Source organism: Periplaneta americana, chromosome 5 (genome assembly GCF_040183065.1).
Source record: "Periplaneta americana isolate PAMFEO1 chromosome 5, P.americana_PAMFEO1_priV1, whole genome shotgun sequence".
In the NCBI taxonomy this organism is placed as follows: domain Eukaryota; kingdom Metazoa; phylum Arthropoda; class Insecta; order Blattodea; family Blattidae; genus Periplaneta; species Periplaneta americana.
The window spans coordinates 1,361,120-1,374,706 of NC_091121.1; the positions used below are offsets into that span (position 1 = coordinate 1,361,120).

The 13,587-nt window shown below is 36.3% G+C and overlaps 1 protein-coding gene across 9 annotated transcripts in view; it reads left to right on the forward strand.

Annotated features, from left to right (window-relative positions):
• Positions 1 to 13,587, forward strand: part of LOC138699411 (uncharacterized) — a 169,309-nt gene that overhangs the window by 103,433 nt on the left and 52,289 nt on the right. For all 9 annotated transcript variants that reach the window (XR_011332004.1, XR_011332003.1, XR_011332005.1 and 6 more), the window contains one exon: positions 5,474 to 5,617. Coding sequence is in view for 6 of the 9 variants with exons in the window: in XM_069825276.1 (XP_069681377.1) it covers positions 5,474 to 5,617 (144 nt within the window). In the remaining 3 variants the exon portion in view is untranslated. The remainder of the gene's footprint in view (positions 1 to 5,473; positions 5,618 to 13,587) is intronic.

Below are 13,587 nucleotides of genomic sequence, written 5' to 3' on the forward strand. Positions count from 1 at the left end.
TTAACAGATACACATTATGCATATTGTGGTCTGTCGAAGTGGTGTGCAACTTGAAAATGGATCACAGTCCTGTCATCTATCCGCGGTATGCAAAATCACGCAAGTGAAGTGGGTAGGCATTAGACACACACAGATTTCACTTCTTTGTACCGAGCTCTCTTCATTCATTCTTGGTTTCTTTTGCAGCTGTTTGAGATCACTACCTTCCATGCTACTTCAAAATACTTTTCTCTTTGCTTTTCAAGAAACATCTGGCCCTCCTTATTTCCAATCTCTTTCATTGCATATGTCAAACAACTTGCCCAGATCTCTTTAATGTGTTTTGTTTCATTATATTACTTCCTTGCTGTCTAGCTCTTTTTTTAGATCCAGATATTTATCATAGTTTGGGAAGTTTCTTAACACACAAATCTATTCACAGAGTTGGAATCCTTGCATGCTCCCTTAGGTCAATTTGTAAGTATGTTGGAGGGGCTTGTCTTTGTCCAAGTGATGAAATTGTACACTTGGACAGTGGCGTGCGGTGACCATTCAGACAGCCGAAGCACTGAATATTATAATTGTTAGATAAATAATAGTAAATCAAGGGGCTTGCCTTGATAAAATCACAACTGATAATAATTTAAAAGAACATATATTAAAATAAGTAGACCTAATATCAATTTAAATTTCTTAAAGCTACCATTATACAACATTTGATATAAAATAACAAGCTTCTGGCTTTAAACTCACCCTTGGCACTTCTCACAGTAAGATCAACGGAACTGAAATTCAATCCTTCTCTCCTGGGAAGCAAATTTGGTAACCACCTCATCAAAGAACTCTTTTTTTCTTCCTGAGTTCTCCTAGTAGGCATGCTTCAATTGGAATAATTCCAACATGAGATAGTCTCTCTTCTCCAGTAGAATTTCGAGAGTAGCTTTTGATTCTCTTCAGCATTGAAAACGACCTTTCTACTAAAGACGTACTCACAGGAATTGTACAGTCACGGAAGAAAAATCTGGCCGATGAGCAGCAAAACTCATAATGTTACTTATGCCGGTTTTGTTGTGATTATCACAGTACAGAGTGTCTAAGAGGGATAGTGTTTACCTCCCTTCGAAGTTCCTGGGCTAGGAAGGAGAGGCTTTCGGACTCTTTCTGTTCAGAATGTCTAATAGGGACACTATTGACTTCCCCTCATAGCTGCTATGCTTCGAGAGACTGACGTTCGGAATGGTTTTGTTTAAAGTCTATAATATACTGTATTTGTATAATTGCAATGTTTGTTGTGTTTTAGTCGACATATAGAAAGTTGTTTTGCCATTGGTTTTGCCATTGCGGATATGAAGAATGTTGTTAATGTAATTTTCATCCCCTATGTTCGTCTGTCTTCACTCTACAGGCATACTACGTTTATGATTTATGACCACTGTATAGCCTACTTCGTGTTTTTTCTAGAGTCCTAGACACGTGACCCTGTCCATCTTTACCAACAGATTTTGTCTATAAATAGCCACAACCACTTCGAAAATCATCATTAGTTTTTCAGTTCGATAGCTATGGACGTCAAAGCCAAAGTAATTGCACTGATCGAGGAAGGCGGATTTAGTGCGGCGCAAGCTGGAGAACGCTATGGAGTTGCGACTAGAATAGCGTCCAGATGGTGAGCGCAGTATCAAGAGCAAAGATACGTAACTCGTAAACCTTTTAGCGGAAGACCCAAGGCATCAACACCACAACAAGATCTTATGTTAATAGAACGTTCGAGGCACTTTCCATTTCACACTTCTAAAATGCTTGTTGCCGACACGGGATTTCCTGCTTCCAACAGAACGGCTTCTAAAAGGCTCAATGGTGCCAATATTGTGCCGAGAAGAGTGGCGGTAAAGTTCTGACTGAAGACCATTGAATTGATCGTGTCGCATTTTGCCAAATGCATTACAACTATCCATGGCAAGAGGTCATCGTTTCGAATGAGAAAGTGTTTATGAACCACAGCACAGGGCCAGTGCAAGTATATCGACCGAAACAATCCAAGAGATTTGACCCTGAATATGTGGTCCAGAGGCAACGCATTGGTCATTTGTCCATGTCGATGTGGGGATGGATTTCTGGTTATGGTGGCGGCGCGCTATGGAGGATTCATGGGCATATGAATGGGCATCAGTACACCAATATACTGGAAAATGTGATGCTACCTAGTGTGCGTGTGTTTCAGCCCGAAAACAAAATAAAATTCCAACACGACTTTTCTTCTGTACACACATGTGTTGCCGTGTAGCGGTGGTTCAACATTCACAGGGATGATGTCGTAGAGGTTCCATGGGTGCCAAAAAGTCCTGACTTAAATCCCATAGAAAATGTGGGGGCGGAAGTGTAACGCGGTGTTAATGAACAACTACAGGGTCGGCGTCCTAGGTATATGGACGAATTGTGGGATCTCGTTTCAGATGCTTGGGATGATGTTGCATTGTCAGATAGATATATCCACAACCTTGTTAATTCTGTACATAGAAGAATGGATACAGTGAACAATGCCAATGGTTTCTGGACAGATTATTAAGTCCAGAAGGAAACTATTGTATATCACTAGAGCTACATAGAAAGAAGAACATTTTAATTTGTGATAAAAAGAACATTCAATATTAATTATTTTACTTCAGGAATGTATATTTTCCCTTATTTTCAGAACTAAAGTAAATACTGTAGGTTTAAAAATAGAATAAATAAATGAGTTATAGTAAACTGCTTATATAATCAAACGTTTCCTTAAATCGCACAAAAATTATTTCTAATTAACAAATCTATTTATGTTCCTCTTTCGTCACTATTATTAATTGTTTACCTAAATTAATTTATATATATTTATTTCAATTTATTTTAATGTTCACTTATACCGTTTGTATTGGATTACTTCAATCAATTTATATTTATTCTACTTTACCTGACTGTTGACTTCTATATCGTCTTAGAACGAAGTTCCTATGTATTGTATCTTTCTCAATTTTGTTTACTCTTCGTCATATTGGCAGTCTGTTTTGCCAGGAAGATATTAAAATAAGAATAAACCATAAATAAATGTAGTATGAATAATTTCAAGGGGAAATTGTTCCGGGGCCGGGTATCGATCCCAGGACCTCTGGTTGAACGTACCAGCGCTCTACCACTGAGCTACCCGGGAACTCCACTCGACACCGTCTCAACCTTTCCCTTTATATCCACACAACTCGCATGGGCTGACGAAACGCCAGAGACCCACAACGAGTGTACACAAGCTCTGTGTGACTTGGAATTGTGGTTTTCTGTTAACGTACACAGTAACGTATATATTATGCAAATCTAGTCTTTCAGGTGAAGCTCCCTGTAAAGCAGATTTGAATAATTTCAATTCTGCTTTACAGGGAGCTTCACCTGAAAGACTAGATTTGTATAAATGTAGTATGTCTATAGCAGCTGTGTCCAATACTAAAGTTTCAAACTTAAAATTAAAAAAAAAAATATTTGAACAGACCTGTATTATTAATTAATATAAATTACAATAATCACTAATTAGCAAGACATTTATGTAAATAATTTATTATTGGACGATGTCTGTGGCCCTCCAATAATATATTTTTTTTAATATTGGCCCGAAGTATTCATAAGGTTGAGCATCCCTGGTCTATAGACTAAAGAGAGACGAACAGAGGAGATGGTAATGAAATCAGTAACATTCCTCATACCCGCAATGGTAAAAACAATGAAATAACAAATTTCTGTAGAATATAATATAACATAAATATTTATTTTTTATTCAGACTAAATGACTTATCAGTGTTTTAAAGAAGATCAATAAAATTTATAAAATATATATTCATTGAAGTTGAGGTTAAAATAATGCTAACGTTTTGCGCCTATTGGCATCTTCAGGCACTTGAGCCAACAATATCATGTGATACATTAATTTACAGTAAAAGGTATGGCTGTTGAATATATACATTAATCAATCTTAAAACTAACAGATTAAAATCATTTGTGCAAATTAAATGATAAACTATAGTTGAGTTAATTATTGTTTTGATATGTATGATAGTTGAATTAATTATCCTCATCTCTACTTAAATTTACGACAATAATTAAAACAACTATAGGACACAAAGATTAAATTGTAGATTTAAAATGGATTCAAATAAAATAAAATATTACCTTGTAATAAAAATTGATTACTTCTATAATGTCTTATTAATGCTTACATTTGATCGTATAATTTTACCAATTACTGGTATGTGCCGTTATTGATGTAATTATATGTATTATAATGATATAATCTTATGGTTCTTATTGATTCCAATATTAAACTTCATATTGAGTGGACGTCGAAATAATTTCAGATGGTTGAAACGTAGAATGCAGGTATGACTTTCAACAGGAAGTTGAGCTGTTCATGATGCAATTCGTTCTATAATATATACGTATCGTAAGTAACTAATATAAAATATTGCTCAAATGCCTAAAGGTGGTAATAGGCGAAAACGTTAGCATTATTTTAACCTTTAACTTCAATGAATATTTATATTTATATATTTTATTGATCTTTTTTTAAAACACTGATAAGTCATTTAGACTGAATAACAAATAAATATTTATGGTATATTGTATTGTATATTGACTTATCTGAAAATTACTACTACAATGCTTACTAAGAAAATTTTTGTAGGCCTATGTCGACAAGAACACAAGAGTTTCAACCTTATGGAATGTGAACAGAAACAGTCCGAAATCCTCTCCTTCCGAGACCAGCAACATTGGGGGGAGTAAACAGTATCCCTCTTAGATACTCTGTACTGTGATAATTACAAAAAAACCGGCGTAAGTAACATTACGAGTTTTGCTGCTCATCGGCCAGATTTTTCTTCTGTGACTGTACACAGTAATGTCACTAACACATTAAACTGCTGAAAACTTTTTTTCAGCATTGAATTAGTACTCACTAGTTTTGCAAGTTCACTCATGGTTTTATTTCTAAACTCTTTACTGCTGTACACTACAATCAGCTCATTTTTCAATCGAATGATGTCGAAAAATTTTCCATATGTATCTATGAGATTTTGAAAGCAACTTTCTGGGAATTGGTTAGTATATTTTTCATAGTTTTGAGGCGACAATAAATTTAAAAATTTCAGTTTAGAATAATCTTGAAATCTTACATCCAAGTGGTTATCAATATTATCAAACACTTCGCAATAGATGCGTTTATAGTTGATATTTTTTCTCTTCAGAGGCTCACCTACTTGAGACACGGTTTCTTGGAAAACCCCTTCATAATCGTGAAAGAAATTTTGTTGAAACTTAAAAACTGTGGGCCAAGGACTAAAACAATCAAATTTCAGTAATTGTAATTGTTGTGTAATGTCTCATTTAAAAGACTGACAATATTCAGAGACATTGAGGTGATGACAGAGTGGTAAATGATAATAGAGCATTGAAAATGTGATGTGGTTGTTTTGCACAGAATTTCATACTGACATGGCACAAAGACATACGTCCCAAGGGCCGCACCATGTGTTGGGACGTGTCAGATGTACAGAACAAGGCTGCAGTGAACTTATTCCCCTGTCATGGCATGCAGGGAAATCAGCTGTGGCGATACAATCCGGTGAGCTAATTGTGCCTTCGAATTCTATTTTATAATTGAATCAGGAATTTTCAAAAGGGACTAAGTCTGGAAAAGTAAATTTGAAGAAAACGACAAAAAACCTTTTGTATGGATCTGGATATATAACAGTCCAAACATGTTGATACACAATTTAAATGTGTACATTCTAAAGGACTTCGTTCCTTTTAATGCTGAAATCCAAGAAGAGTGTATGGAGACCCAGAAATGGGCATAAACTCAATTTACAAAAAATATGGACTTGGTCCCTTTTCCAAATTCCTCATTCAATTCTTTCTGTCATATATGAGGAGCTCACAACCAGAGTGGATCAAGTCTACCAGTGGTCAGTTTGTGGATTAATGCAATCTCAGATGAAGAAAACTTAGATTTATTCATTGCCTTAACAAACTAAGTCAATAACTCATTTGTTACTCCAGAGAGGGCAGCATTTCCTATGGAAAGTGAAGGTTGCTAAGCATGAGTCAGGTACTTTTAAGACTCAATTTTTCAAAATTATTCCAGAAGGACTTGGTCCACTCTGGTTGTGAACCCTTCATATATTTTTACATTAATTTCTTTATTGACTACTAGAGTTCCACGAAAAATTTACTGGTCTCATTTCTTGCCCACGTCAAATGTAGCTCTATCAGTCATCATTTTCAACCATGAACGCATCATTGTAAGTAACGAATTCGGTGTTAAGAGATACTTCTGTCTCATACACAGAATTCTTTTAACTGCCAGACTCATAGAATCCATGATGGTTGGAATGACCTTAACCAAATTTGTTACCAACTGACTGATCATCAAGCTACTTGTTTATATATTAATTAGTTCCTTCAGTCCTTCCTCTGTTCTTTACTTTGTTAGTTCACTTATTTATGTATCCATTAAGGTAAGATTAGAGACCTTGTATTACCAGTGTTAAATTCACCATCTTTAAGTACCCTTATCACAGAAAGTGTTACAGATATGTCTGTGAATATTTTAAACTGATTCTTTGTTATCTTAAAAGTGCTGAGCTCTTGTTTAAAAAGTGAACTTTGTGAAAATAATAAGTTATGACTTTCTACTACATATGCACTTTCTTCCTGTCTGTCCTATGTAAAAATGTGGACAACTATTGCATTTTAGTTTGTAAGCCCCAGTTGAATTATATTTATTTGAATGTTTGATGTGATTATTTAGATATTTCTGTGTTGTGTTTTTGTTTTGTACCTATGCTATCTTGTGTTTTAGTTTTCTGAATGAAGTTGCAATTTTGTAAGTATTGGTATTGTGATATGTTAATGTTATGTATTTATTCTCACGCGGCGTTTGTGTTGATTTGTTCTGTTTTTGTTTTGTCTTTTTTATTAGTGTATCTATCATGTTAGGATTATATCCATTGTCTTGTGCTATATATTTTATTGTGTTTAGTTCTTCAGTATAGTTGTCATTGTTCATAGGTATGTTAAATATTAATCTGTATGTCATTGTATGGAAAGCTGCATGTTTATGTTGTATAGGATAGTTCGATGAATTCTGTATGTGTGTTGTAGTTGTGGTTTCCTGTATATTTTGAATTCATGTCTATTATTTGTTTTGGTTATGGTGATGTCTAAGAAATTTATAGCTTGGTTATGTTCTGTTTCTATTGTATACTTTAATTTGAGATGTATTTTGTTGAGTTGTTGATGTAGGTTTTCTATTTGTCTTTTGTTTCCATTATATAGGACTATTATGTCATCTACATATCGATGCCAGTACATTATTCTCTCTGCGTGTTTGTTGTTGTCAGTGTTTAGTATGTGTATTTGTTCTATATTATGAATGAAGATTTCAGCTAATATACTTGATATAGGTGAACCCATTGGTAATCCTTCAGTTTGTGTATAATATTTATTGTTATGTGTGAAATAATTTTGTTTTGTAATAATCTTTCTTTAATGTTTCTAAATCTTTTGTCCAGAAAGGTTTGTAGTTTGGGATCTTTCCTCAGGGCACCCATTTCTTTGTTGCTTTTAGCATAGTTGCACAAATTATGTCGTTACATTTGTCTGGGGATTCGTTCATATTAATGGAGAGGTTATTTTCTAGATCTTCTCTAAATTTAGTCCAATTGGATTTTTTAAAATTCCAAGAACATCTGTTATAAGATTTGTTTGTAGGTTTCTGATGTAGTAAAATAGAAGTAGCAATGATTTTGTGGCCAAGTCCAGGGTCTTCCAGAACTTTCCTGCTTGCCTTGTTATATATGTCTGAAGATATTAGAGTTAAATCTGGATTAGATGTTCCATGGGAATGAAGATATGTTGGAGGGTCTTCTGGGTTGAATAATAATTGGATTGATTGGGTGTTAAGAAAATCTTCTATTGAATGGCCAACAGAATTGATGCCTAAATATCCCCATTCTTTAGAATGACCACTGAAGTCTCCAATTATGAGAGTCTTTGGTGTAACTACTATATTGTCCAAATTGGGTTTGTTATTAGGGGGTTATATATGCTATACATTTTGAAGTGTTATTTATCCGAAGTTCTATTTTACAAATTTCAGATTTGTGAATAATTTCAAAGGAAAAATTGTTCCTGGGCCAGGTATCGATCCTGGGACCCTTCGCTTAGCGCATGAATGCTCTACTGATTGAGCTACTCCAGGAACTATACAAGACACCGTCACAATTCTTCCCTTTAAGTCCACACAACTCAAATGGTTTGACAAGACGCCAGAAACCCAACTTTGAGTGCACACAATTCTGTGTGACTTAAATTGTGGCTTTCTGTTAACGTACCTACAGCAACCAGTGGCGTATACTGGTTTAAGGGTCTGGGCTACCACTGACCCTATTATTACACAAAATATATTTTAAAATCCCTATAATAAAATTCCTTACCTATTTATATATTTATGTGTCTTGATTGGGACGAAAATACTTTGATGACTTCATCATTGAAATTACAGTTGGGCCACTTGCGAAGTTTCTGTAGAAATGACTTTTCAATGGACATCAGTGCCAAGCCGGATAAACGTTCTTGTGTATGAGTTGATCTACAGTAGGATTTTATTCGCTTCAACACAGAAAATGTTCTTTCTACCAATGCTGACGTAGCTGGTATTGTCACAATTAATGTTGCCAATTTAAGGACTTCGGGAATGACTTGGTTCAGCTGGTTTTCATATATGGCAGATAATATTTCGTGGATAGGTTTGTTCGAAAAATCAAAGACTTCTGCTGAATATATTACGCTTAATTTATTTTTCAAACGTACTTGATCAAAGTGACTGTTATAGGACTGAAATAATTTGTTTAGTGCCTCATTCGGGAAGTTTTCTCTATAAGCAAAAAATTTTTGAGAATCTATAAGCTTTCCATAATCAGAAAATCTGTCAGTAATTTCCATGTGCATACGATCTAGTATGCTGTAGTACAGCTGCCTGTATTTCAATTCATCATCTCCTTTTCTTCGCTTTAATGGTGGTTCCATTGTATTGGCTGAAGAATTTTCATTTTCCATATTACTCCATATGGACGGAAACCCACTACGTCTGAACTCGGATATAGTATTTTTTAACTTTGATACCTCTTGCAAGCAGTATGCTATGTCTAGACTTTTTGTCTGAAGAATATTGTAGAGCACATCTGTATGTGCGAACACTCTAGCATAGACTTCAAGAAGAAATATATTCTGAAACTGTGTGAAAAAATACAAATATCCTTGAGCCTGCACAATTACATCATCATCATCCCAGTTTTCTTCAGAGTCATTACAAATGATATTTTCAAAGAAAGCAGTCAGTTGTTCTCTGTATTCTTTTACTGTATTTACAAGCCGAGATGTAAAATTCCATCTAGTTGGTGCTATTTTTGGGAGTTTCTTTTTCATAAATTCCTTGAGTTTTCCTGATCTTTTAGGAGATGATGAGAAAAATGCAGCTAAACCCGACTGTGTTTTGAAAAAAATGCGGCATTCTGGGATGGATGAAATAGTTTGTTGCAAAACTAAATTGAGAACATGGCTGTAACAATGGACAAATAGTGCTTGAGGATACTTTTCTTGAACTTTCGTTTTTAAGCCATTAATATTTCCCGCCATAACTGAAGCACCATCGTATGTCTGTGCAATTAACTTATTGCCGACATTGTAGCTATTCTGCTATAACACCTTCCACATGCTGAAACAAAGCAGCAGCAGTTTTGTCCGAACTGACATTTGTGAATCCTATAAACCGTTCTTGAACATTGGCAGTACTGTCGACGTATCTTAAAACAGTGGACAATTGACTCTGATCACTTGTCATCAACAACAATGGCCACAAAAGGTGCTTCCTCTATTTCAGATTTTATGTTCTTTATCATAACCCCACTTACAGCAAATATTAAGTAATTCTGAATTGCGGGAGAAGTACCACGAAATACTGTTGAACTCTCAAGATGATTGGCCAGTAAATGGTCAAATTCACTTAAGGAACTTAAATATTCAATATAATTTCTTCTATTGTCTGATTCCACACTCTCATTATGATCCCGAAAAGCCAATTCTTGTTTTCCTAGGAAGTAGACTGCGTTAATAAGACGCAGTAAAGTCTCCCGATTTCTTTTCACAAGAGCATTGTGTGGTTGATGTGTAGAGCTTTTTGCTTATCTAGCTGTAAATCAATTCTTGTCTTCCCAAAGTTTGCAAAGTTCATGCTATTACAAATATGAGCTTTTGATTTGTCGTGTTTTAGGACTGCCGTTCGAAGGGAGTTCATATTAGAAAACTCCTCTTTTGACCACACATTAGTTTCGCGGCTAAATAACAAACATGGCCAGCAAAATAGTTTAGACAGTTTAGAGCTACCACACAACCAATTCCACTTACCATATGATGTTGAAGTGAAATGGCGTGTGTACTCACGCTGTTTTTCTTTTACGTTCATGGACAAATTTAACTCAGGAGTTGGTCTTTCCATTTTCACAATTTCAACTTTCTCGTTGTATGTACGACGGTTAAAAGGCACTTTTATTAAACCTTCTATTACACAGTCATTTTCAACACAAACCTCTCCAGAAACTTGTTCTGTCATATTTTTCACAATATCACTTAATTGGGAAATTAAAAACTTCATAATTCACAATTAATATAACTCTTAGACACTCGAACAAATCACAAATTTAAAATACTGAACTGCAAGAACACAATCACATTCATGAGCTAGCGTACTAAGCCTATTGTTGCTTCGCACCTTCGAAGAAACCGATCACGAGAGCGGCAACTCACCCGGCCTACACTGCACGATAGAAACAGGTAGCGGGGGACAGGCAGTTGTGCGACAGGACAGCGTGAGCGGAACGGTCACAGGCTACCCCTCGTAGCAGCGGTTTCTGCAGTGATGCCGCCTTGACAACTTGTTTCTTTTCGAGAGCAGAGAGTGCATATAAATCTAACAATTGCTTTAATTTTAATTACTGTGGTAAAACTAATAATACAAAATTATTACATTATGTTATATTATAAACTTTTTCTTTTGTAATTTCCTTGGGCTACCGCCGGTAGCCCCGGTAGTCCACAAAATACGCCCCTGACAGCAACAAATATATTATTCAAGCCTGCTTCACAGGGAGCTTCTACCTGAAAGACAGATTTGCATAATATATTCGTTACTTCAGATTTGTCTTCCTTAGTCATTTGTTTAACAATGTTAAAGGTTGAAGTTATTCCTCTTTTGATGCCAACTAGTAAGCCACTAGTTCTTTGTCTTGCTTTAGGTTGTAGAAATGTATTGTAGTTCTTGAAAACAAAGAACTGTAATTTTTGAGCTGTAACATTGGCTTCCATTATTGCAAACATATCAATGTCTTTATCTATTAGAATTTTATGTATTTCAGTTTTCTTGGTTTGATTAAGGCCTCCAGCATTCCACTGTAAGACCTTCAGCTGAGGTAGAATTATATTGTGTTTTGTCTTGTTATGTGATGCTAAAATAATCCCCATCCGGAGATCCAAATGAGGGGACTTTTTCACCTCCGGAATATTTTACTTCGGATTGTATTTGTCATTTGAGCATGTTGGATGGTCGTTTTTTTCTATGTTCATTAAACATAGTTCAGGGGGCACCACGAGAAGGCGACCATCATCACCCCCAGAACACCAATATAGCGCAACATATTGTTGTGGCGGAAGTCTAGCCTTGTTTCATACTGAGATTTAGTGAATTGATATCTCCTCTCTAGTCCCCCTCAAGCTTCCGAGTCAAGGTCGTAGCCATGCCTTTAGAGGTTTAGAGACTTCTGCCACAAATCTCACACCAAACTCTGCATCCTGGAATGACTGCCAACAAGGATGTGAGTGAAAACCAAGTGTTACGATACATCATTATTGCAAACTTATAGACCTATTGTTACTAGGTATAATAACTCAATAACTCCCGAAGAGGAAATCTCAAGCCTGGTTTGACAGAGTGTGCTATGAAGAAAGGCAGAAAGTCAAACTCCTACACAGAGCAAGGAACTCATCAAATACAGAAATCTTGAAGCAATATAACGAAAAAAGAAGACATTACAAGAAACTACTGAGAGAAAAAAGGGCGAGCCATCTTGAAAAGGAAGCGCAACAACTGATCAAATTTGCAATGGACGGTCCTTTTACGGCCCTCAAGACAACAAGACCCTCCTTTCCAAACATGATACAAATGCAGATTTGGGTAGACCACTTTCGTGAGATTCTGAACCAGAGTAGAAGCGATGCAGCGCTGCCGGTACAAAGCAATCACCACCCAATATTCCCAAAAATAACGGAGCAAGAGATATTAGCTGCTATAATGGGAACAAAAACTAGAAAAGCAGCAGGGTCGGACGGCATTGCAAACGAGCACCTTAAACTGGCAGCACCGCACCTAATCCAGACATGGACTCAGCTATTCAACAAGTGCCTGGAATACGACACCATTCTGGAAAAGTGGAGACACTCCACCATCAAAGTTCTTTATAAAGGCAAAGGTGCTGCATCCTTGCCAGATGCTTACAGAGGCATAGCGCTGGAGAATCCAGTATTCAAAGTCTTCTCAAAAGTTCTGACAAAGAGGCTATACGACCTGACAGACAAAAGGATCCCAGGAAGGGGAGAGCCACCTTGCATGCCATAAACAACCTGTTGTCCGACATCCAAGTGGCACTCAGACATCCCAAAGGGAAACTATATACAATATTTATCGATTTCAAAAAAGCCTTCGATCTGCTCGACAGACAGATCATAATGAAGAAGCTCGAAACGATAATTGGAGACAACTACCTGACCCACATCATCAGGTGTATTATGACAGTCAACAGGGTGACCATAGACGACAACGTAACGACATCGACACCTATAGTTCAAACGAATGGAGTCCTCCAAGGTGATCCAATAAGCCCTCTGCTATTCAATATCACCACGGCAGATGTCGTCCAAGCACTAAAAATAGCAAACTGTAAAGTTACCATATACTTGTACTCAGATGATATGGTCCTATGCGTGACGAAACATAGAGATCTACAAGAAAGTTTCAACACCCTCATAGCATGGACAGAAGAAAACGCACTACGCATAAACAAAAGCAAGACTTTGCAGATGGTCTTCAGAAAAGGAGGAAGAGTGGCAACACATGAACTGGTGTATTACGGACAAGAACCACTGAAACAATCAAGCCACTACAAATACCTCGGAGTAAAATTCCAAACAACAGGCACGTGCTTCAGCAAACATATCGCGGAAAAATCAGTCGCAGCCATAAGAGCCATCAATGACATCAAACTCATAAATAGACTATCTCTGGACGCAGCAAAACAGCTATTCACCACAAAAAATTTTCGAATATTCGCCTACGGCCTGCAAATAGTATGGATATATCTGAAGAAGAAAGATCTAGAACAACTGGAGAAAGTAAAAGCCACGTTCCTAAAAAGAGTACTTGGGGTGTCAAAAATGGCCCCCTCTGGGTAGACTTGTATACTAACTGGCACGGGAACCATT